The sequence below is a fragment of the Embiotoca jacksoni genome, unplaced genomic scaffold, assembly GCF_022577435.1.
Source record: "Embiotoca jacksoni isolate LCO1_2020_lvr unplaced genomic scaffold, fEmbJac1.0.p SCAF_2, whole genome shotgun sequence".
NCBI lineage: Eukaryota > Metazoa > Chordata > Actinopteri > Embiotocidae > Embiotoca > Embiotoca jacksoni.
Window position 1 is genome coordinate 9,568,237 of NW_027185340.1, and position 26,182 is coordinate 9,594,418.

The window sequence follows — 26,182 nt, forward strand, 5'->3', positions numbered from 1 at the left end:
CGAAGACATCTGCATGTGCCCGCATATAAACAAGACTTTCAGCAGCCGTCTCCACAGCAGACATCAAGGAAATGTCAGAGAAGTGACACCCGAGAGCAGAAACTCCCACACGCACAGTCAGTCTAAAGTCAGCCAGTCTAATGCTATTTAAGGATATAGCACAAAATAATAATACAAAAAAAAAAAATATATATATATTCTGAGGAAAGTGAGGAATAGCAGCAGCGGTTGCGAGGTCATGTCAGGATGAAGCGGGACAACTTCCTCTGCTTCGCCTCTCAGCGCCACAAAAGCCGAGAGGAGACAGGTGGATGTGTGCGTCCAATCCAATGACACACCTCGGCAGACCGGGAATGAAACGGGGGAGGGGGAGGGGGAGCGGCGGCGGCGGGGGTGTAACGGCTGGGTTTGAAGGGAAAAGCGAAACGAGGCGCTCACAGTTGTGACACGTGGCTCCGGAGTATCCCGTCCCCGAGCAGTCGCAGGAGAAGGAGCTCCACGTCTGGGAGCAGCGGGCGGCGTGCTCGCACAGGTTGGGGAGGCACCTGGGAAAACAGACGCGCAACAGATGCGCAACAGACACACAACAGACACACAACAGTCCATGACTACGACCGAATACGACCAAAAGATGTCTTCTTTTATCGGACACGTCAAGTTTGAGGAACATCGGACTTTGTACGTCAAATTTACAGCAACTTTGTCGTTTCGTGGCGAGACGCTCAAAAATGGCCGCCACGCCACGTCACGCCACGGGCACACCGTTCAAAATGTATGTTACCCGTTATTAACTTTTCATCCCAAAGGTCTTATGATTGCACCGACGAAATTACAAGTCAGTCCCATAAATTCTGTGAGAGGAGTTCGTTAAAGTGTAACGTGCAAAATCGCCGAAATTCGCCATTTCATTCAAAATGGCCGACTTCCTGTTGAGTTGAGGTGATGGTGCCAGAAGACTTTTTTTTGTAGATCTGGGTGTGATACACATGTCCATGGAATTTCCTGCATGTAGGTGAAAGTAGCCACGGGGGCTGCAGTCTCGGGGGCGGTACCGAGCCATTTGGCCACGCCCACACGCAAAACCTCCGGAATACATCACTCTTCGCCAGGACTGATGCATTTTTTAGTTTGTTAAAGCAGCCAAAAATGCGATTCTTTTCAGAGAAGAAAAAAATAATTCCTTATAAGACAATAAAAAAAAAAAGATGAACTGTTTATTGTGGAAAGAAATGTGACTACAACGTTATAAAAAAAGGAACCAGAGACTGATTATTGCATCGAGAAGCTGCAACCGGAGCGTGTTTGACTTTTCTGCTTGTAATTAATTGATAATCAAACTCGCTGCTCATTAATTTCCGTCAGGTTGACTAATTGAAAAATCTCTGCTTTGCTCGTAACAACTGCTTTTTATCTTCGTCTTGCAGCCTTTTTCACACCTTCAGGGCCGAATGAAGGTTTTCAGGAGTGACACAAAATGATCATTTATTAATTAAACTCAATCTACGAATTCATTTATTTACAACAAAACAACAGAACTCACAGAGAGAAGAGAGGAATACGTCTCTTTGTAGAATCTGTGAAGACAGACAGACCCCCCCCCGCCCCCCTCTCCTCTCGCCTCCCCTCCACTCTCCCCCCCTCTTCCCTCCGGGGTGAACAGCAGCTCTAGAAAAGTAGTCGTTGATTCATGTTTCTGAGTTACGATTAAAAATAACGGTGGATTCATTTTGATTTTTGGAGAAAAGCAGCGAGCCGTCGGCGTTTCCTCTAAAAATAAAAGCGTCACTGTCACCTTCAGACGAGAGCGCCTCTTCTCGGGGTTTCACCGTTACGTGCACTTCACAGCACATTTCAAACCGCCCTCCTCTGATTAATAGTCCCTTCCTCGAGCCTCCTTCAGTTTCACATAATTGCCGGCCTTTCGAGCATGCATATATAATTTCATACACTTTATCGCTCACCTATTAACTGCAGCGGAGCCGCCGCAGCGCGGATGAGGTTTTGAGGCTTTAATTACCAGCAAGCTATTTTCTGTTGTTGCGTCCACGGCCGCCCTCTCGGGTCATGAAATTACAGTAGGCGGCGCATCTAAGTGCACGCTGACCACCAACTACAATTACTCAGAGAAAGGAGATTAACTTGGATAAATGTTCATTTTCTCACTCGGTCCGGAGGTCGTCAGAGAGGAAGTAAAGAACAGTCAATAAGTCAGGTTCTTAATAACAGATTACTCGAACAAACTGTCGACCGACCAATCAGCAACCAGCGGCGTCTCTGTTTGATTGACAGGCCTGTGGTGCAGTCAGGTTGCAGCTATCGGTGGGCGGGACGTAGTATCGTCAGGTTTTCAATCAGATCGGTCAGATCCACCGTTGGCTCCTCCCCCAAGCTCGTCCAAATATGGTCACTTCCTGCTCCAAACCGCTCCGAACTAGCAAAGATGGTGACGGACAGAATCTGAACTGGAGGCTTCGTAACGTTCACAAACCAACAGGTGACGTCACCGCTGGTTTCCGCTCGGTTACACCCCGTTAAGGAAGCCTCAATCAGTCATCACCCCCCCCCCCCCCCCCCCCGGAGTGACAGGAACCGCAAGCGTTAAGAGAAATGCTCTGCAGACACTCAACGCTGCTTTCATCCTTCAGAATATTAAGTTTGACACGACTGGAGCACTGAGAAAGGAAAACATCTCCTTCCATCATCCTGCCGTCTCCTACAGAGCTTCCCCTTTTGCCCGCCGACACGGCAGACTGGCAGCTCCGGCGTGTTTGCATCTCCTCCGACTGCGAACGGGAAAAAGCACGTCGTCTGAAATCCGACGGAGGAGAGATTGTCCTCGGGGCGAAAAAACAAAATAAAAAAAAACAAAAAACAGCCGACTGCATGTTTGTCTGGTTCCTGTAAATGATCCGATTCCACACGCGGCCGTTTTTACGGATCCGCTCAGTGCAGAGTAACGACGGGGGGCCCGCCACGCCCGGGGAGCAGCTTGTTAGCATAGTCCTCTGGCAGAGAAGGTGCTGCCGACTTTCTGCTGCAGTTTAATTGGACGATCCTGTCAGCTTGTTTGTCTCTACAGGACAAGATGTCAGCGACTCTCAGACAACAGACCGCCGTCCACAAATTAAACAGCGTGGGCACGAATAACTCCTCGCTGCCAACTCTCATAACGTTCCACATTCGACTGAGAAAAGTTGGCGGAGAGAGAGAGAGAGAGAGACACAGAGAGAGACACAGAGAGAGAGAGGGAAAGAGAGAGAGAGGCACACAGAGAGAGAGAGAGAGCGAGCGAGAGAAGAGTCCCCTTATTAAAAATACCAGACGTTCACACTACTTTACCTGTCTTTTATGTTGCACATGTCAAACTGGAGCTCGTTATAATTTCCCAGCAGCCCCTGCTGCACGTGGCTGAGGTTCGCCGGCTGGTTGTTGATGACGACGAGCTGCATGCAGCCCTGGAAGGCCGGAGTCGGGGTCTTCCGGTCGGCGGGGGGGCCGCCTGGAGGGAGAGGAAACATCACCACACGTTTTTGTGTCCGACGACCGCTCGTCTCCACGCAGCAGCAGCAGGAAGACGCAACCTTCCCGAGGCACAGATCACCTCAGCTTGGGCATCGTCGGGCCCCGAGAGTTCCACACCTCTCTGTGAGCAGTGGACCGGGGGATTTCTCCGATTTCTTTTTAGTATCTGGTAATCAACGATACCTGGAGACGTGTTCTGAGAGACATTGCAGGGTTCAGAGGGCAGAAGGTCCGGAGAACCCGGCGGGCTTTCTCCGCGTGCCGCGAGTTGATCCTCAGGAGGGTCGGAGTTGAGCTCAAACGTCTGGGACAGACTGTGTCGCTCCAACGTCCCCTCACCGCTCCGAGACTTCCCTCCGCTCGCCAGAAATCTCCCACGAACTTTTGACGTCCGCTCTCTGATCAGGTTTCAGGACGCACCCTGAACACTGCTCGCAGAGACGAGTGGAACTCAGGAGGCGATGACGACCAGGAGGTGAAGTGTGCACCTGTCGCCCACCAGGGTTTTATCTTCCTGCTGCACGTGTGGAGTCTCTGTTCACGCACACACACACACACACACACGCACTCACACACACACAACAGGAAGTGCTGAATCCACTCACCTCCAAAGTAAAAGTTCCCTCTGGCCTCCACCGCCTCCCACAGTTCCACCGCCGCCGCCGGCTCTCCGTCCACCGTCAGCAGGATCTGCAGGTTCCGGCTGTCGACGCTCACCGAGTGCCACAACCCGTCGCTGACTCGGCCGCCTGACCGACAACACACGGCATGCGAGACGGCGAGAGAGTCAATCCCTCCGCAACCTCTGAACATTCATCTCCTCCCTTTAAAACGGTCGCTCCTCGAAACTTCCCTCCGAGCACCGACCCTCCCTCCTCCGCTGACAACCCGTCAGCGCCGCTCACGTCGCACATTTTATCACTTCCGCGCAGCCGATATGGAAATGTGGAGGCGGATTCTCCCCGGCGCCGCTGAACAGATGCCGCAGCTGCAGTTGTTTTCTCTCTCTCTCTCTCTCCCCCCCCCTCCCACCCCCCATCTGAAGATCAGACTTCGTATCCGCTTCACCTGTCGTACGCGCGTGTTTGACGGCAGCACAAACGCGTTGCGACTCAGGAAAGTAAACCGACAGTGAACCCGGCCGCTTCCCACCGAACACTTCCTCCCCAGAAACCCCGAACTCCTTCGCTCCGGATCACCCCGACGCTGCTGAGGAGGGGATTTCTTTCAGAAGTGACAAGCTGATCTCGGCGCCGACGCTGCGACCCGCGTCGACTGTTTCACGGGTCGAGCGGCGCCGTTAATCGGCGCTTCCCTCCAACCCCCTCATGACGCCCTCGCCGTCCCGTCGAAAAACACGGACTTCATCACGCGACTCTTGGTCCTTCGGCGGGGAGCGGGGTGAGGGGAGGTCGCCGTGGAGACCGTCAGATCAGACGGCCGACGTGTGAAGAAACTCCCACGGAAACTCGGGAGAAGTTGAAACGAAGCGGCGGCGCCGACGGCGGCGGCGGCGAACCTCTGTGGCGAAAGGTGAGAATCCATCGGAGGTCGTGTTTAGTTTTAATGAACGTTTTCAGTCTGAGATTCACGGCTCTCCCGTCTCGTCAAACTGCATCCAGAAATACTACAAAAAGCGGCAACCGGTCGATTTTCTCTGCGCGACGGGTTTCCTGACCTTCTTCGTGCACCGATCTGGTTCTGATTCGTGGGCTCGTATCACGTCTGTGTGTGTGTGTGTGTGTGTGTGCGTGCGTGTGCGTGTTTCCCGGTGGATTATCCGGCAGCGTGCTGAATATGATAATGCATCCTGAATCTTAACGCGGAGATGCTATCGGAGCCGCGGGTCAATAACGGTTTCGGCTGCGACCTCCAAACGTCCACCTGAGGAGGACGACGGGGAAGACGAGGAATCCTGATGAACATAATTGAGTAAATAAACACTCCGAATTACCGAGGAGTCAATTGACGTCGACCCTCTTTTGTTTTTATGCTAAATTAATTTGCAGTGAAACGTCTGATTGCGGAGGAGAGGGCGGCGGGTCGGACTCGTCCTGCTGCACTCGGGTAATCTGAAGCGGCTCCAGGTAAATGATATTAAAGGGAATAATATTCCCTCGGCTGCGTTTTCTTCTTCAACTGTAGATATTTCCCCGCGGGCGTCTCCGTCTCAAAGTCTCAAGACTTCCACAAAAAACAATCACACTTATCTGTGCAGAGAAATCCTCCGCGAGAGGATCGGATGATGTTTCTTCCTCCGAGTGAGTCGCAGAAAATAAACTTTTTTTTTTTTTAAAATTTCTTCCAGTTTATTGAGGACAAAGGTGACAAAAGTAAGTCGGAGGAAATTACTTGGTGTGTTCTGTCTCCAGATTTTGGATTACCGTGTTTGTCTGTCTGAGCAGTGTGAAGCACACAAACAATCATCATCATCATCATCATCATCATCATCATCATCATCATCATCATCGTTGTCGTCGTGCAAAACAGGCTATTCTGGAATGTGCAAGAGTCTCAAGTTCCCCTGGAGGAGGATGAGGAAACGCTCATCTCGAGGGTCAAGTTTAAGGTCACGCTGCAGATTTAGGATTAAAAATTTCATTGCAGCCACGATTCTTAATCTTTTTTTTTTTTTTCCTTTTTCTATTTTTAAGTAAAAACATTTTAGCTGGAAAAGTTCACTTGTTGACCTTTTACTGCCGAGAACATTAATATTTATCAGCTAAATATGAAGACGACAGCTCAGCTTAGCCGCATCAGGCTAGTTTTAACTTTAACTGATCTGTTCTCATGCATTTTATTTCTTTTTTAATATCTTTAAATTACATTTGAACACATTTTTATGTTTATTATTTTGTTTTTATGTGCAAAACTGCATTTAATTTACTTTGAGCTGCTTCTCTTGCTATACAAATAAAGTGTATTATTTATGATGATGATGATGATGATGATGATGATTATTATTATAAGCTAACAGTCGCCTGGTGAAAGTTTTATATTCAGCAAAGAGACCCGAGTGTCGTCCTGACCTTCTATCACCATAAGCAATGATATTTTTTTAAATGTTCAAATAATGAATGAAAATAAAGCCTGACAATAACTACTTTACATTCAAATTCTCGTCTTGCCTGATTTAAATGCGAGTCACAGTCCAAGAAGCTGAAAAGGTCTAATTATTTATTGGCTTTGTGAGGTGAAACCTCTGCGGCGGTAGGTGCGGACTCACCGGCGGTGACCTCTGATTTCTGCCGGCCGGAGCCGAGCAGGGTCAGGTGCAGCCAGCTGTTGCTGATTTGCAGCTCCAGTTTCTGGGGACCCGGGTCGAGCTGCGCGGAGAGCAGGCGCCCGTCCGGGTTCCACGTCCTGAACTGGAAGCGGACAGAGAAACCCCCCGTGGCCGGCGCCGCTGACGGCAGCGACAGGAAGCTGCTGCCGGAGCTCAGGAAGGTGCAGGCCACCAGCTGGGGCTGCGAACACGAGAAGGTCACGTTGCCCTGGAGGATGAAAAAAAAAGAGCCGAGGATGCAGATTTACATACATCTTCAGTGGCATGTCAGGAAAAGCTGGTGCTGTGGAAACAAAATAAAGAAAAAAACTGCGGCGTAAAACAATGCGGCGTGTCGGGAAATAAATGTCATGTTGATGTGCACAGAGGGGGAATAGACGGAGCAAAACACGACCTCAACCGAAATACCAACAAAACTCAGCAGGAGCTCGGAGGAAAAGATAAATTCAGAATGATGAGATACACGAAACCATTCCTGAACTATCGCTGCAGAGTCGCAAGACGCGGTATATCATTATACTGGTGATATGAAGAGGTGTACAACGATGCTTAAGAAGGTGGTGTCATGAATGCCAGGAACCAAGAACCAAGGTGTCCCAGAAGGACATTCAATTCAATTGCATTTATATTGAAGGGAGGAGAAAACAAAACCTTTCACGGAAAGGAAAATCGACAGAAGGAAGGAAAATCTCTCTTTTAACAGGAAGAAACCTCCAACAGAAGGAAAGAAAAACTCTTTTAAAAGGAAGAAACCGCCAACAGAAGGAAGGAAAAACTCTCTTTTAACAGGAAGAAACCTCCAACAGAAGGAAAAAAACTCTTTTAAAAGGAAGAAACCGCCAACAGAAGGAAAAACTCTCTTTTAACAGGAAGAGATCTCCAACAGAAGGAAAGAAAAACTCTTTTTTAACAGGAAGAAACCTCCAACAGAAGGAAGGAAAAAAACTCTCTTTTAACAGGAAGAAACCTCCAACAGAAAGAAGGAAAAACTTTCAACAGCAAGACAAACCTCATCCACCCACCACAGTTTCTTTCCTGTTAAAGTGACTGCCTGACATGCCCCGCCCACTGACAGGTGTCGGGGTACCCAGTATTTACTCCCGTCTCCTGGCTGATCGATGGACGTGGAATCATTTGAAATCGTGTTGCTCGAACCGATGTGGCAGACGAGCCTCAGTAAAAACAATCGAAGTTTATATTCTAGTTGGAGTGTGTGTGTGTGTGTGTGTGTGTGTGTGTGTGTGTGTGTGTGTGTGTGTGTGTGTGTGTGTGTGTGTGTGTGTGTTCGCTGCAACCCAACACACGGCCTGCCAGGCAGTACACAGCAATCACAGCTCTCTGACTCTCAATGTGATTCCCTCCCATCAACCTTCGGGGAGATTGTCCCATTGAAATTCCATTACAGCCTCCATCAGGCGTTCCTCTTTCCACCTCTGCCTCTGTTGTCAGTAAAAGCCTGTTAATGTTAAAAGGGGGAAGGGGGGCGGCAGGCCGACTCGTCTGATTGGTGGAGGAGGACACTCTCAGAAGCACTTGGACTTAATCATACAGGACTCACAGTCACAATGGATGTAATGATTGTTTTCACTCTGATCCAATCATTTCGATCCGACTCATTAAAATTCAGCACAGAGAAAAACGTGAAAAAAAAAAACCTTCCCATCAGCCCCGGCGCTGCGTTTACGAGCTAACGCGCTACGCTAAGACAGCGAGCGCGGTAAACATGAAACCTGCTGAACATCACGTTAGCACGTTAAAAATCAACTTCCCATATGTATCTGTAATTTTTGTTAATTTTATCTTCCTGAGCCGCCTTTAAATGTTTCAATGCTTTTATTTTCTTATGCTTCTACTTCCTGTTTCCTGGGGGAGTGTCGTGGCTCCCGTAACTCCTCCCCCTCACACTGCCGTGTGCCTGATGAGATGAGTTGTATGAAGGATTATTTTGGTTGTAAAGGGACCAGTTTGAGCTCTAAACTTTGGTGGAGAAAATGACAGCTGATATAGTCGTTGTTTCTATATTACAGTCGCAGACTTTCTGTTCTGGAAACATACGCAGCTTTTAGGAACTTTTATCTCCATGGTTTTCTAAGTTCAATTTCTAATTCCTACAATTGTACGCCAAAAAATTTAAACTTAAAACTCCGCAAATTACGTTGACATTTTTGAAGAAAATCCACCACAAAATCAAAAAATTTTTGGATCGCAACAATCACAAAAAAACTCTGATAAATATATATCTATATATATATACAGCTGTAAAAATAGAAAAAAAAACAACAGTTGGAAACATTTTAATTTGACTGTATAAGCTGCTGAAACTGAATTAAAAACAGATTACAAAAATGATAATAACTTGAAGTTTTTTTCTGAAAACCAGGAACCTGGAAGTAGTTCAGCTGCATACTTTCCTGTCTGTATTTTCTACATCAGATTCATCTTCTTCATAAACATCTGTTCCTTTTCCTGGCGAACCTTCACTTAGAATTACACTGCGTTGCAATATATGATTACCAAATGAAAGTGTAACAGTTTCACTTTCCTCTCGCTCGCCCACTCGTGTGCTCTTTTTAAATATCATTACATCACCTTCTCTAATAGAGATGCTGAGAGACTTTTAAATGGCAAAGTGCTTCTTCACATTTCTGGGCTTTTTAAAAAAAGGTGGAAAACGTTTCTGGGAATATTATTAGTGGCTATTAGTTTAATACAGATAGACCCGAATAAAAATGAATTTTCACAATCATAAACGCTATCTGATCTACATGTATGTATATAAATACATTTAAAATAAAACAAAACGTGTGTAGATCTTTTTGTGTGTAGATGTATATGTGTAGATCTGTATGTCTGTAGATCTGTATGTGTGTAGATCTGTAGATGTTTAGATCTCCAGATGTGTAGATCTGTATGTGTGTAGATCCGTATGTGTGTAGATCTGTATGTGTAGATCTGTATGTGTAGATCTGGATGTGTGTAGGTATGTAGATGTGTAGATCTGTATGTGTAGATCTGTATCGATGTAGATCTGCAGCGTGTGTTTGCGTTGCTGCCAGCGGTCACGCGTGTCCCTCACCACGCTGTGGATCTGCGGCTTGCGTCTCTTCGCCAGGTCGATGATGTTGATCCCGTTGTAGTAGAGGTTCTCCACGCAGCCGTGGAAGTTCCTCCTCAGGAAGGTGCCGGGTTTACCGGGCAGCGGGATGCCTCCGAAACTCAGCTTCAAAGCAAAGAGAGCAGGTAGACCTCAGTACGTGCACACATCCACCCAGAACCAACAGCAGCAGCTGTTTTCACGGGATTATACAGAAAAAGAAAATCACATCCTGCTCTGGACTCTTCAGCACGTTGTAGCGTCAGTCGTGTAAGCCGAGCACATAAAGCTCACATATGTTCTCACTCCTGCTGCAACAGCTGAGAACACATCACCCACTCACTGCCTCCGAAGTTACAGAGCGGAGGGAGACGCTGCAGCGTCCGCCTTCACACTGCGACCCGTACGCACAGCTTCACATGTTGTGTGTGGTTCCAACAACAGCAGTTTTGACCTCTTTATTTCCCAACATGACAACGTTCACGAAGCGGGACCCAGTCGAGGTACGGAGGAGCCGGGATGACCTCAGCGCTCGACCTCGCTCAGGCTGCTGAAGACGAACGGAGGCCTGGAGGGAGGAGGTGGAGGTGTGAGGCTGCCACGCTGGCAGATTTATGCCCACGTACACTTACACTGTCCAAATCAAATGTCGGCGTGTCAGTTTTCAGACTATATGTCAGTTCAAACTGCAGGAAATGACTAGTTTCTCCCAGCAGTGGCAGATTTAAACTTTAAACAAGAGAAGCTTCTGATTTCTCCTCATTAATAATCTCATTTGCAGGTGGAGAAGACACCTGTCAGCTGCACGTAGAATACTTCATCAACTTTAGTGAGCAAGATAAGTAAATGTAGCTCCCCGAGTTGGTTGGAAACACGTTTTTCTTTTGTTAGACGCTGTCAACGCACTGAGTAGTTAAATAGAAGTGATATTATGCTTCTTGTATTTCCGTCCCTCAGAGTGTTCGTGTGTCACTGCTTTGACCTGCCGGGACTCGTTATAGCTGCAGAACCGTGACGACGATAAATTAAATGAAAGAAGGGAAAATCATCGAGTTTGGAGCGGTTTGGAGCAGGAAGTGACCATATTTGGACGAGCTGGGGGAGGAGCAAGCGGTGGATCTGACTGATCTGATTGGAAACCTGAGGATACTATGTCCCGCCCACCGACTGCACCACAGGCCTGCCAATCAAACAAACACGCCCCCAAAAACAGGTCTTTTTGAATCTTATTTTCTAATGAATGAGGGATTATTTTCAGATGGACCTCCAGAAAACTAATAAGGAGTGACTTTAGCTAACAACACCGAGATAACTGCTGGAGACATTTTATTGACTTTGTATTTGATGAGAGAAGTTGAATAGGAGTCTATGGAGCTGGAGGCTTTTTGGAGCCGACCTCTAGTGGCACTCGGTGGTATTGCAACTTAAGACACTTCTGCATCGGAACCATTTTTTCAGACCTGGAGGCTACGAACAATTTTATATCCCGTCTGTGGTTTCTGAGATGGTGTAATTTCAGGTTAGTGAGTTGAACTCATTATCATGTTTTGTTTTAATTATCAAGATGAATGAATTCTGTTGTAATTCAGATGATCATGTTACCTGGACATTTTTCAACGAAGCTCAGAAAGTGCGAGTTGGCGGTCAAAACATCCACCAGGTGAACACGGTAATGTTTGGTGAAGTTGTCTTAAGTCCCGTTATACTTGAACTAACAAAAAAATAGAATTTGTTTCTGTGTCGTTTAAGCATCTTTTGTGTTTAAAACTTCTGTGTTTGTTTCCCAGTTTTCAAAGTGTTTTGATGTTACAGCAGCAAAACGGATAAATTCATTAACGCCGACATGTTCTCGCCATCTCACCTCCGCCTCCCATTAATCCACTCACGGTCTCACCTCGTAGTCCACCTCCAGTGAGTGCCCCTCTCCTCTGGCCTGGAAGTGCTGCGAGTGGGAGTCCACGCTGAGGTTGACCTGCCTGTTGAAGCGCTCCATGTGGACGGAGTGCCAGTGCTGGTCGTCCAGCAGGCTGCCCACGGTGGCGGCGACGCGACGGCTGCCGAACCTCAGCCTGCTGTCGTCTGGAGAGACGGGTAAAAAAAAAAAAAAAAAAAAAAAAAAAAAAGGTAAAAAAAATAAAATTAAAAATAAAACGCTTAAAAATAAAATAAGCTGCATGTTCAAGCTATTCTGTGCTCAACAGAAGGTTTCAGGCACGACGAAGCCACAATAACAAACAGATCACAGACATCTTTCATCGCCACGAAGGCTGCAGCAGCGCCCCCTAGCTGTAGATTTAAACACCTAATTCAACTGTGCAAAAATGGTCTTGAGAGGTGAAAATATTTACCAGAGAAGACCGAGAAAATTAGCTTCACTTTTCATTTTTGCTTAAAACCCCAGAATGCACTGCGCTCGTGCACCTTTCCTCACAGGCCCCACCCACATTATTTTCTATTGGATAAGCTTCTGGTGAACTGCAGGACCACATTCAGTGTATCTTCCACTTCCTTACATGGACACATCCTGCAAGTTTTGTGACGATTGATCCGACAGTTGTCGACTGGTGCATTTATGTGCTAAGCCGCGGCCCTTTTGAAGTTTATCAGTTGATATCTTGGAAACAAATAAGATATAAATAAGCTTGATGTTATTTTTGATAAGCTTGGTCCAAAAAGGATCCACAGAAAGTAAATAGAGCCCATTGAGCTGAACTCGTGTGTCAAATTTCAAGTCATCCAGATTCACGGTGTGAGAGGCATGGCCTTTCCAGGATTGCTATGTTGGGCCCAACCATCAACCGGCAGTGACATCATTGTTGATTTGTGAACGTTATGAAGCCTCCAGTTCAGATCCTGTCCATCACCATCTTTTCTAGTTCGGAGCAGTTTGGAGCAGGAAGTGACCATATTTGGACGAGTGGTGGATCTGACTGATCTGATTGGAAATCTGACGATACTACGTCCCGCCCACTGATAGCTGTAACCTGACTGCACCACAGGCCTGTAAAATCAAGCAGATACGCCCCCAAAAACAGGTATTTTTGAAGCTTATTTTCTAATTAATGAGGATTATTTTCAGATGGACCTCCAGAAAACTAATAAGAAGGAGTGACTTTAGCTAACAACACCGAGATAACTGCTGGAGACGTTTTATTGACTTTGTATTTGATGAGAGAAGTTGAATGGGAGTCTATGGAGCCGGAGGCTTTTTGGAGCCGACCTCTAGTGGTTTTCAGTGATATTGCAGCTAAAGGCATTTCTGCATTGGAACCATTTTTCAGAGCCGGAAGCTACGAACACTTTTATATACAGTTTGTGGTCGGGCTTAAATTGTAGCGTCACCATCAGCCCGGCTTCCTAAGAAGCACTTGCACATCGTTTCCAGTTATTGGTCGATAGTTTAAGTCATTTGCTGGTTTAAACTCATCATTGCCCCCGTTTGACACCAGCTGTGTGTTCTACTGTTGTGAGTCTTTGTTCGGAGAACAGCACAGTGTGCAGCTTCCCTCTCAGTGTGGAGTTATCACTTCAGATTTACCAATTTGAACACATAACTATCTGTAAAAAAACCCCCAAAAGGCTGGAAATGAAACTAGAAGTCAATCATGAAGACTTCCTCGCAAAAACACACCTCTTCTAAAGGCTTCATATCGCCTCAATCAATCTCAATCTCGCTCTCAATCTCCAGCGATGATTCCCTCCATCGCCACGACAACGCTCACATTCAGGACTCGACAAAAGAAAAACAAGAAGTAATTTTGGAGAGGGATATTGGGGGAGCGTGCTTCACCTAGGTTGAGGTAGAGGTCGAGTCTTCCTCGGTGCAGCTCGAGGGTGATGTAATCTCCTCTCTGCCCCTCTCCGTGCAGTAAGACGCCCTCGGCCTGATGGCTCTTAAACCGCAGAGATATCACATCCTTCACCGTTGACATGGACTTCTGGTTGAACCGATACAGCAGCGAGCTTCTGCCGTCGAAGTCGGCCACATACGACTCTGCAACAAATCAGTAACACAAGCTGTATCATGAGGAATCTCAAAGAAAAAAAAAAGCCTGTAAAATAACCTGAGCTACCCCATTCTGGGAAATGTTGACTTTTAAATATTTAAGTTTTTGAACATGTTTAAAGCAGATTTATTGATTTTTAAAATCAGAAAAAGATCATAAGTAGCATTTAAAATATGTACAAACAGCTACGTGGGTTAATTCTTTATTTTCATTTTGTTTTATTAAATAATGTTTTCTTTGCATCTTAATGCGGATGCATTTTCTGGTACAACAACTATTAATATTAGTCCTGTAAGAGGACCGTGACATCACTGACTGCACCACAGGCCTGTCAATCAAACAGACACGCCCCCCCAAAACAGGTCTTTTTTAAGCTTATTTTCTAATGAATGAGGGATTATTTTTATTTTTTATTGCAGCTGTAGACCCTTCTGCATCGGCATCATTTTTCAGACCTGAAATTTACATCTACTTTTATATTCAGCCTACATTTACGACCTGCAGTCACTGATCACTGACAAAGATAAATGAAAACTGTAAGAATTTGGCAAAAAAGAATAGCACAGGAAGTGTGTCATAAACATGTACAATGATTAAGTGTACAAATTGATAAATTAGATGTTGCATTTATTCTTTCATCATTTTAGTCTAAATTCCCCGCAGTAATCCAACAGGAAGTGTCAATGCTGGTTGCCTGTAAATGTCTATAATGAAGATGATAAACTGCAGAGAGGAGCTGAGGCCGGTGTTCCCGGCAGAAACAGCACAGGTGGAACACGTAATGGCGATGATGGCGCGATGACTCCGCTGAACCGAGACTCCCGTAATGTGCACCACGGCGCGGAGCCACCTTGAATTATTTACACCTCCACTTTTCTTGCTTTGACAACTAGGGATATTTCAGCTAATTGCGCAGCCTGCGCTGGTTTATCAGGAATTAGTGCTGCCTGTTTCGAATAAAATACATGTACTTCCTGGAGATTAGAGCTGGAAGATGAGATGATAGTGTGAAAAAGTCGCTGGTGTCACCTCTGTAACGGCTTGCTGCAGAGAGCTGCACTCACTTAGCAGCTATTCTGGGATTCATGTGGTATTTTATAAGAGTTCTTTCAACACAAGGATTTAACTGGAATTTGACCTGATGAAAAAAAAAAAATCTCCGGTCAATTTAAAAAAAAAAATCCATTACAATGGAGAAAAAAAATATTTATCTGTTTATTCATTAAAAATGGAAAATAGTAACGATGGTGACAGGACGTATGTGACAACAGCAGGACAACGAGAGGACATAGAGACTGAAGACAGGACAGAGGCCTATGTCCTGTCTTCAGTCTCTACGTCCTGTCTTCAGTCTCTACTACCTGTCTTCAGTCTCTACGTCCTGTCTTCAGTCTCTACTACCTGTCTTCAGTCTCTACATCCTGTCTTCAGTCTCTACTACCTGTCTTCAGTGTCTACGTCCTGTCTTCAGTCTCTATGTCCTGTCTTCAGTCTCTACGTCCTGTACACCAAACTTCTATTATAGAATTCGTAAAATTGCGACGTGAAACTAAAACGAAACGGATTAAATGTTTTCTTGGTTCTTGGTTCAGACTTTCAGGTGTGAAAAGACCTTCAGTCGATGACATCACCTTCCTGTGGAGCCGTCCCCGAGGCACACTGACTCCAGCAGCAGGTGATGCTCTGATGCTTTTCTTATGCAGATCCTTTCACTGCTCGTGTGTTAGCAGGGTTTTCAGGCTCATTCTCCAGAATAGCTCTCGTTCTCACTGTTGCACATTCCCAGCTGCTGCGCTTTCACTGCTTCGTCTCCCTCCGTCTGCCTGCTGGTGTGACTTACACGTTTCAAATGACATCCATCTTAGGACTTAAGCGAGCCGGCGTGTGGCATTTTATTAAGAGAGCCCATTTAGATGCTGCTTTGTCGTTGTGACAGTGAACGCCACGCGGAGAGAGGCGAGCGGATAAAAGGCTGTTGAACTATGACAAACAGACGACGAGGTACTTTTCTTGATGTGTGCTTAAAGACAATGAGATAAGAAAACAGAAATGTGTTTGTATGAGTGGTATCTACTATCAGCGCCTGATGAAACTGACGGCGTAAATACCGGCTGTTTGAGTATTTCTTTATTATTCTGTTGAGTACATTAACTATTAAACCACAAGTCCGTTTCCAAAAAAGTTGGGACGCTGTGTAAAATGTAGATGAAAACAGAATGTGATGATTTGCAAATCACATAAACCCAGATTTTTTAAAATATAGATCAAAGACAACATATCAAATGAATTGAAACTGGGAAAGTTTGTTGCCTCATTTTGAATTTGATGGCGGCAACATGTTTTAATAAAAGTTGGGACAGGGCCAACGAAAGAGTCATGTAACGCAAAAGAACCATCTCACAACTAATGAGGTCACCATGGCAACAGATCAGTAACATGATTGGGTATAAAAAGGTGAATTCAGAGTCTCTCAGTGAAGATGGGGAGAGGTTCACCACTCTGTGAAAGACTGTGTGGGAAAATAGTGCAACAATCTAAGAATAATGTTCCTCAATGTAAAACTACAAAGAATTAGTGGATTTCATCATCTACGGTTCATAATATCATTAAAACATTCAGAGAATCTGGAGAAATCTCTGAACACAAGGGACAAGGCTGAAAACCAATATTGGATGGTGGTGATCTTCGGGCCTTCAGGCAGCACTGCATTAAAAACAGACACTATTCTGGAGTGGAAATCACTGCATGGGCTCAGGAACACTTGTGAAAACCATCGTATGTGAACACAGTTCATCGCTGCATCCACAAACTTCCCTTTCAAAACTCCAGAAACTGGTCTCCTCAGTCCCCGTTGTTCCTTCTCATGATGTAAAAGTGACAACAACTATATTGCCAGTCTGCCAACAACAGGCCTTAATCTGACGTGTTACTCTGGAAGTGTTGAGGGAGAGGACATCTGTCTGTATGTGTTTCACATGTAAGCTGTCGGCTGTTTGATTTCATCACCACCGTCTTAAGTATTAAACAGCGCAGTAAAACCAAATGGAGAGGAAATTATCCTCATTACTCCCCATTAAAGATTAAACTGCCAAACCTGGTGTCTAAGTGAGGCAGGTGGTGTTGTTACTCACTGTAGGAGCAGCCGTACACCTCCACCCTGAGGCCCATCCAGCCGCTGGGGTTCCAGTCCAGAGGGACGAAGCGCAGGAAGCGCGTCCTCACCGGGTGGGACAGCTTGTTCTGGACCACCGCCCCTGAGTTCACGTTCCCGCCAAACCTCTGCAGGACCGGAGAGCAAAGACATGAAACGTCAGAGAAAGTGATGCGGAACGAGTCACAGAGAGAGACGCAGCACATGACCTCAGTGTGAGTCGTAATATTTTTCAGCAGGGAGGAGAGACATCTGCATTTCAGCCGGGTGTTGAAACACAAGCAGAATAACAATCTAAATCCCCGAGTGCTGACGAGACCGAACAGAAAACATTATCTTCCTCCTCTACTAATTCGATGTGAAGTGATAAGAGCGGTGGTGTCGAAATACGAGAATATCCGTTTCAACAGCTCCACGAGGCCCGGAGGGAAAAATGACCAGTAGACCATTCCAGTATCTATTTATTCTTTTAACCTGTTTTTTTAACCAGGATTTCATGGAGATTTTTGTGATTGTTGTGATCCAAAATGTTTCATTTTGCGTTGGATTTTCTCATGTCGATGCAATTTGTGATGTTTTAAGTGAGTTTATTTGCCTGAAATTGCGGGAATTAGAAATGATTGCAAGTCGAGAAAGACATTTTCTTTTTTTTCAAGCACGACCTGACAAAGGAATAAATATGTCATCACTTCCTTTGATAATAATCATGCTGCACATCACAGAAATATTTTAGTTCTAATCTTTTTAATTAGATCATTTTATTGTGAAGACCACATTTCCCACAAACCCCGTCACTTCCTGTTTTTTCTCTTCTTCCGTTTTTCTCCGGTGAACAGAGTTTTATTTGGTGATGAAAACAGGAGCAGAGCCTTTCTGATTGGAAATGAGGAGTTATTTGTGCTAATAAAGAGAGTTTTGTTTGAAAAGACTTACTTTATGCTGTTAATACTTTCAGCACAGCTTCTGATGATGAAATGTTTTGCCAAAAAAAAAATCACTGGATTTTTGGAAAAATTACAAGCTTCCGCAAATATTGTGGTTTGCTTGAATTTGCGTTAATTATTGCGTTAATCTTCCATCACTCCCTCCACCTGTGTCATTGCAGCAGAGGTGGAGCTCCGCCCACAGCGAGACACACGGAGATCAGAGGACACAAACACAGCAGAGACTCTCACACTGGGCTGGAAACAAACACATGCTCAGAAATTTGGTCAATAACAGAAATACAATATTTAAAGGGAGCGTCCGTCACTGAGTGAGTGAGAGATCAAAGTTACACCGCGACTTTTCAAATGAAAAGCCCTCCAGTTTCACACAGTGTCCAAGCCGTGTACCAGGATTAGATTGAGACACATTTCTTTCAAAGGGAAAGGCTGGATTTTTTAAATTGAATCTGATATTAGAAGTTTTATTTGACACTTCTCAAACCAGTTCGGCCACAGCTGAGCGTTGAAGTTGAATAACAATCTAAATCCCAGTGCTGACGAGACCGAACAGAGGGCAATATCTTCCTCCTCTACTACTTCGATGTGAAGTGATAAGAGTGGTGGTGTAGAAATATGAGAATATCCGTTCGAACAGCTCCACGAGACACAGAGGGGGGAAAAAAATGACCAGCGAGGCAGCCGGGGGCCAAATAAGGCCTCTCGAATTGTGTTTTCTCCCCGCAGAGCTGAAGCACAAAACCTCGGAGAAGAACCGTGAGATGTCATTCTTCTTCTTCTTTTGCCCCCCCACACCTCCTCCAACAAACACCCTTACCACCACCACCACCACCACCACCACCACCAGACAAACGCCGGTGGACAGAAGGAGCGGAGTGAAGGATGGAGATCGAAGCGGAGACAAACAACCTCTCTCCTCTCAAATGACTGATCGCCAGCACCGTCATAACCGATTCCAGGCAGGTGACACATCAAATCAATACGGACCATAAAGAACCGCGGAGATGGATCTGTGACGGGGCAGCTCCGGGCCTTTGTGAATAGTTCAACATGGCCTGACGAGGCCGATCCTTCAGCTCGCTCTCTGCAACAACAGCCGCACAACAGCCGGCGGCACAAAGGACCGTTGGACGCTGGCGTCATTAAATACACCGGGACGCTGCTGTAGGAGAGAATCAGAGCAACGGGAAGGGCGTGAAGGCGTATTGTGATTTATGCCACCACTTTCAATGAAGCGGGTCCAATCTAGGTTTATTTATACACGCACAGTAATTCAGCTCAGGAGGGAACGAAGCGACTTCACGTCCGATTAAAGCAAATGTTACTGCAGCAACGAGAGCGTACAAACAGAAAATAATACAAGACGGAGGCTGATAAAAACACGCTGCAGTGAACGCAGCGCTCTGGCTGTGACCTTCTCACACACTGCAGACTTTTTTTTTTTTCTTTAATTGCTCTGCATTCACTGGCTGTAATTTCTAACCTCTGAAAAATGTGATACTGACTCTTAAGCATATTCATATAAAATATTCATAAGCAGCAATCAAAAAGGGGAAGAAGGGAGAGAAACATTCTCAGTAATTATTAATAAGACAGAAATGGCGAGAGATGTGAGCTGATGGTGTTCATCAGGACGGAAGGTGTTCGGTCAGATCCCGTCTGACTGACAGGGATGGAAACAAAATGTTGGATGGCCGTGACCTTCGGACCCTCACTTGCACTATTCTGTGGTAGAAATCATCGCATGGGCTCAGAAACATGGCTGATCTTCTTCGTGAGTACGAAGAGTGTTTTCGGTTTGATCCCGTCTGACTGACAGGGATGGAAACGTAAAGCCACCGGGACTCTACAAAAAAAACACATGACATCATCCTTTTTCCAGACCACAGAGGAAGCAGCGAGGACGGAAACAACAATGAAATAATCAGAACAAAGTGTGTCCGCAGGACTGCGGTGCAAATTGTAAAAAAAACCAAAAAAACAATCACTCGTGAACGCTCTTCTTCTTCTTACACACACACACACACACACACACACACACACACACACACACACACTGATTGAGACGCTCCATTAGCTGAGAGACTCCGTGCGTCAGCATGACTCACTCGTATTGGAGAGGAGTACCACTACAAGAGTCCACCGCTGGGACCGTCCGCAGCTTCTGACGTTTGTTTTTCACTCTTTTGGAAAATGTGACAGCAAAACATCCTGCGTGTTCCGGCGAAGGGAGACGAAGGCGAGTCTCTGCAGAAACGGGCCTGAGGGGTTGCTGCAGCGGATCTTCGGAGGTCGGCTTCCTTATCCACACAAAAACAGCCGCCCGAACCCCAGCGCGGCTTCATTATTTCTATTTATGCTGCTGTCACTGTAGAACGGTCTCCCTCCCCGTTAATTAAGACTCTTTACTCTTCCTCTCCAGTGATGAGCTCCCATGGGTCCGTTTTTTTTTTTTTTTTTTCTTTTTGGTTGCATGCAGAGCAGGCACACACGTTTATTTTAATCAATTCACTGGGGGGGGACGGGAGAGCTCGCTGCCGGCGCTGCTGAAGACGTCGCGGAGCGCTTCCGGAAGGTCAGCGCCAACTTAAATAGCCTGAGGGAGCGCGAGTGAGGAAGAAAGCTACAAAGCCCTCCATATTGTTAATCAGCCGCTCGAACTCCAAACTGATCGTTTTATTCACCGGTCAGCTGCAGAGTCCTCGTGAGGCGCACCAACACAGGACACCGTAGGCCATCATCCACTGCCGCCGCGCTAACGTTAGCCGCTGGTTAGTATGTTACGTTGTTAAGTAGCCGGATTATAAAAATAAAGTTGCACAGATTTCAGTTGTTACGTTTTATTTTCACGTTGTAAAACTGATAAATTAACGCGTTCTTATCCAGGAATAGAAACGTTGGCGTTCGTGGCCTCACACACATGCTGCAGATGTTCTGGTGTTTGTTTATGTGACAGATAATTATGACTGTAACATAATGACGCAGCAGCGTGTAAATCAGGTGTAGAAAATAGTGAATGAGTTTTGTTATCACCTGCCGAGTAACAATGTTCTTTGCGCTACTCTTTATGTGTTTAGCACTTCAATGTGTATTTTAATGTTTCTGCCGCTGGCTCGAGTACTGACAAACAACATTTCGGTTTATGACCTACAATGACAGTAAAATCTTCTCTAATCCTGAAGACAAGGTTGTGTTTAGAGTTTAGAGCTGGATGTTCTCAAACCAGTCAACGTTGGTCTGTGGGGTCCAGTCCAGTTCAGATTCTGTCGGTCACCATCTTTGCTAGTTCGGAGCGGTTTGGAGCAGGAAGTGACCATATTTGGATGAGCTGGGGGAAGGAGCCAACGGTGGATCTGACCGATCTGGTTGGAAACCTGACGATACTATGTCCCGCCCACCGATAGCTGTAACCTGACTGCACCACAGGCCTGTCAAACAAACAGACACGCCCCCATTTTATTTTCTAATAAATGAGGGATTATTTTCAGATGGACCTCCAGAAAACGAATAAGAACGAGTGACTTTAGCTAACAACACCGAGATTACCGCTGGAGACATTTTATTGACTTTTTATTTGATGAGAGAAGTTGAATGGGAGTCTATGGAGCCGGAGGCTTTTTGGAACCAACCTCTAGTGGCACTCGGTGGTATTGCAGCTTAAGGCACTACTGCATCAGTCTCATTTTTCAGACCTAGAAGCTACGAACACTTTTATAAACAGTCTGAGTTTAATACAGCCGTCATGGCCGCTGTCCGTGGTGCTGATTCTGGACTGTTTGCACCAGTCTGACTCTCCTGTTATTGTCACAATATACTCAGCACTTGGGTCTTAGTTCAGTAGCTAATTAGCACTCTCATGAACGAATTTTTAAGCCCCTCCTACTGTTATGGTGGCGGCCCTAGCCCACTTTGGATGGTAAAATGTTAACCTCAGCCTTCCAGGTTATTTGCACCTTTAACACCTTCACAGCACACATCACTGCTTCCATTGCTGATATTTCTGTCTTCCATTGTTATCTTTAATAAACGAAAACAGAGTAAGTGAATGTCTTGTGTGGGCGGCCTGCTTGTCACTTTCTCTGAGCAGTTTGTGACATGATGACAAGTGAATATCTTTAAATATAACAATGTGATGACAATCCGTCCTGTAGTGTTTGAGTCGGACCGATCAGACTGACTGCCAACGACCAACCAACATTTTCTAAACGCACGGCGGCCAAACGGCGTGTTTTAAATCTCCTTTGAGATCAGGCTGCACGAAACTGGTCCAGTCTGAAGTGTTATTACTGTTGTTTTATTAGAAGGGAGGAACTCAGCGGCGGAGAATTTCCCCCTGAAACACTCAGCAAACACGTTTTTAATCGCCGTTAAGATTCCCATCTACCTGAACATGCCAGGAAATTAATGTTGAAATTTTGTCCTTCGCGGAGGAGAATTTGTTCCACACATTAAATAGCGATTCTTTTAATAAGGCTTTGCAAGGATAATGAAGGATAACACGGACTCCCTGCTGGAAAAATATTCCTCTTCCCACCTCGGCATATACTTGCCGAGACGGTGCAGCCAATTTTCTGTGGAGTAGATTGCAAACATCACGCAGGGATTTAGGTTAAAGCAGGATTTAAACCGGGTGGTCGGGGTGGGGGGGAGTCTGCCACTTTTAAAAGAGTTTACTTTACATGCAGCATCAGGAACAAACCTATTTTTAACACAAGGAAAGACTTTCAAAGAGGAGCTGTGAAAGTCGGCTCTCACAGACACGAGTCACATATTCGCTCTCCTGCCTGCACTAATTAGGTTTTATCAGCTTTTAGATGAAGAAGAACGTCGTCCTGTTGTTTCACACACAGTCGGTGATGTCAGCGCTGTGACGGAGGTTCAGAGGAGAAACGGGACGAGGAGTGAATCATTAAAGACAAAAAGCAGATTCAACTCAAAACCTTTTTAATGTGTGCAAAGCGAGAGCAGCTTTAACGTCGTGCATGTTATTGGATTTACATTCTTCCCTGTTAATGACAGTTCTAATGGTTGGGAGTCTTCACTACTGTCTTCATTCATCATATATCAAGCAGTGTGCGATACGAGCAGCTGGGCTGTTTCAATGTAAATGGTGCCGTAACGCTGCATAATTTAATAAACACTTGCATGCTTTTTTTTTTATAGTAACCACTGGAGAGTGATTCGAGGAGTAACATGCAGGGATGGACCTTAACGAGGAAGAATTAAGTGAGTCTGTAATGGCTCCCAACATTTATCTCTGCAGGTGAATCAGATTTGTTTCTCAGATCAGATCTTTTGGACGGATTGTTTTGTATTTGTTGTGTCCGGACCACAGACTTTTTATAAAAGTGTTCGTAGCTTCCAGGTCTAAAAAATTAGTCTGATGCAGAAGTGCCTTTAGCTGCAATACCACCGAACTAAAGGTCGGCTCCAAAAAGCCTCCGGCTCCGTAGACTCCCATTCAACTTCCCTCATCAAATACAAAGTCAATAAAATGTCTCCAGCAGTTATCTTGGTGTCGTTGGCTAAAGTCACTCCTTCTTATTCGTTTTCTGGAGGTCCATCTGAAAATAATACCTCATTCATTAGAAAAAAAAATTGGGGGCGTGTCTGTTTGATTGATAGGCCTGTGGTGCAGTCAGGTTACAGCTATCGGTGGGCGGGACGTAGTATCGTCGGGTTTCCAATCAGATCAGTCAGATCCACCGCTGGCTCCTCCCCCCAGCTCGTCCAAATATGGTCACTTCCTGCTCCAAACCGCTCCGAACTAGCAAGATGGTGACGGACAGAATCTGAACTGGAGGCTTCATAACGTTCACAAACCAACGGGTGACATCACCGCTGGTTGCTGATTGGTCCATACATTTTTACTGTCCATACTTTAAAAAAATCCTGCAGATACAATCTGGACATGACAGGAAACAGAATTTAGACGGAATGTCAGAACAAAGCCGTCATTCAGGCAAGATGTACTTTAACAACGAAGCTTATGCACAACTTGAATAAAGGAGATCTGTTTCCTCTCGGTTCATCTTTGCTCTCGGAGCTCTTGATGAACAACCCTCCTCCTCCCCCATCACCACTTGATCTGGTATTCCTGGGAGTGTCCGTGAGTCATCTCTAAATCCAGTCTTCTACATCCATCTGAGACGTTCAGGCTCCCCAGGGGACGAATCCTCATGAATTTGTTTTTTTTTTGCCGCACCACCATCATTTCAAAGTCAGAAACAAACCAGAACAGAACTCTGATACTGTTAACGAGCACATTCGTGCTCCCAAGAGGGTCGACTCTTTACTTCCACCGCCAAGCTAACACGTCAACCATGCAAACAACTGAACTAATAATGTATAAAGGTGAAAGTCAGTCGTGCCCTCTGGAGGATAATCTCTGATTTAATGACCACACCGCCTCACAATAATACATCTGTCCTCTTTTTAAATCGCAGCCGGCTGGTTGCAGTGCCGTCGACCTTTAGCCCGGGAGCTAATCTTTCCATTGAGCTAATTTGGCTCCGCTTCAGCTCGGACTGGCGGCCGCTCGCTCATTAGCTCCCCTCAGCTCAGCTCCTGACAGTCGGCCCGTTTACCTTTGAGCGTCCAGACGGATGTGAGCCAGAATCTGCCAAAAGGTCTCAGTGAAAGCTGCAGTCAGTCAGTCTGGCCGTGAGTTTCATCAGACCGCACACGAACCGGCTGCTAATCACGCCATTCATCCGTCACATGAGCGCCGGAGAAGAGCGGCGAGTGTCTGTGTTCATTTAACATACATCAGTAAACACAAAGGTTTCAGAGGACGTCGCCTCGCTGTGTCCTGGCTCTTTGAATTCTATTATTTGAGGGGAATTCTCAGCCGTATTTCCTCGCTCTCGTGAGTCGCTTCTGAAAGGTGACAGCTGCGGGTCATGACGGTAATGTTTACACAAGTATTCTCACCGCACGGCAGCTTTATTTTCAGACAGGAGGAGTGAGTTTGAGAGGAAGAAGCTGGGAGCTGTTTATCAGGATGTTTCACTTCACCGCAAATTTCAGAGTCGTTCAGAGACGGGCACCTTATGTTTGTTTACAACCCCGCTGGGACGCCGTGGAAGATGTAAATAAAAACAGAAGGGGATGGATTTAAAAAAAAAAAAAAAATCATTTAAGCCCATATTTAATGTAAAATAAACCAAATACAACATATCAAATGTTGAAATGGAGAAATTGTATTGTTTTATGAAAAATATCTAGTCATTTTGAATTCAATGGCAGCAACACGCCTCTAAGAAGTTGGGACGGTCATGTTTACCACTGTGCTGCATCACCTCTTCTTTCAACAACACTCTAAACCTTTGGGGACTGAGGAGACCAGTTTCTGGAGTTTTGAAAGTGAAGTTTATGGATGCAGTGATGAACTGTGTTCACAGACGATGGTTTTCAGAAGTGTTCCTGAGCCCATGCAGTGATTTACACTCCAGAATAGTGTCTGTTTTTAATGCAGTGCTGCCTGAGGGCCCGGAAATCACTACCATCCAATATTGGTTTTCAGCCTTGTCCCTTGCGTTCAGAGATTTCTCCAGATTCTCTAAATCTTTTATTGATATTATGAACCGTAGATGATGAAATCCACTAATTCTTTGTAGTTTTACATTGAGGAACATTATTCTTAGATTGTTGCACTATTTTCCCACACAGTCTTTCACAGAGTGGTGAACCTCTCCCCATCTTCACTGAGAGACTCTGCCTCTCTGAAATTATATTTTTTTATACCCAATCATGTTCCTGATCTGTTGCCAAGTTAACCTGATTAGTTTTCAGATGGTTATTTTGCGTTACACAACTTTTTCAATCTTTTGTTGACCCTGTTACAATGTTTTAGAGACGTGTTGCTGCCATCAAATAAATAATAAAAAAAAAAAGCATGTATTATTTTTAACAACAAAATTTCTCATTTTGATATGTTGTCTTTGGTCTATTTTCAATTAAATATGGTTTATGTGGTTTGGAAACAGGCTTTTATTTGTGTAAAAATTACATCACGCTGATGATGGCTTTTTTAGTTGAAATGAGATTTTCCAAAAGGAACTACGGGATGCTAATTAATGCACATTTATTCTGTTGGTGATACTGGGAATGTGGAGTCGAGGTGGTTCCAAAACAATATCACAACATTTCAGGGTATTTTTGTGATAATTATATTCT

The 26,182-nt window shown here is 45.3% G+C and overlaps 1 protein-coding gene across 1 annotated transcript in view; it reads right to left on the reverse strand.

Annotated features, from left to right (window-relative positions):
• The window catches only part of cntnap5a (contactin associated protein family member 5a), an 81,855-nt gene that overhangs the window by 32,544 nt on the left and 23,129 nt on the right, over positions 1-26,182 (reverse strand). Inside the window, exons 4-11 of the mRNA XM_069154434.1 lie at positions 17,041-17,188; positions 13,693-13,896; positions 11,797-11,981; positions 9,885-10,028; positions 6,749-7,016; positions 4,128-4,271; positions 3,340-3,499; positions 439-545 (exon numbers count right to left, since the gene is read on the reverse strand). Coding sequence (XP_069010535.1) covers positions 439-545; positions 3,340-3,499; positions 4,128-4,271; positions 6,749-7,016; positions 9,885-10,028; positions 11,797-11,981; positions 13,693-13,896; positions 17,041-17,188 — 1,360 coding nt within the window. The remainder of the gene's footprint in view (positions 1-438; positions 546-3,339; positions 3,500-4,127; positions 4,272-6,748; positions 7,017-9,884; positions 10,029-11,796; positions 11,982-13,692; positions 13,897-17,040; positions 17,189-26,182) is intronic.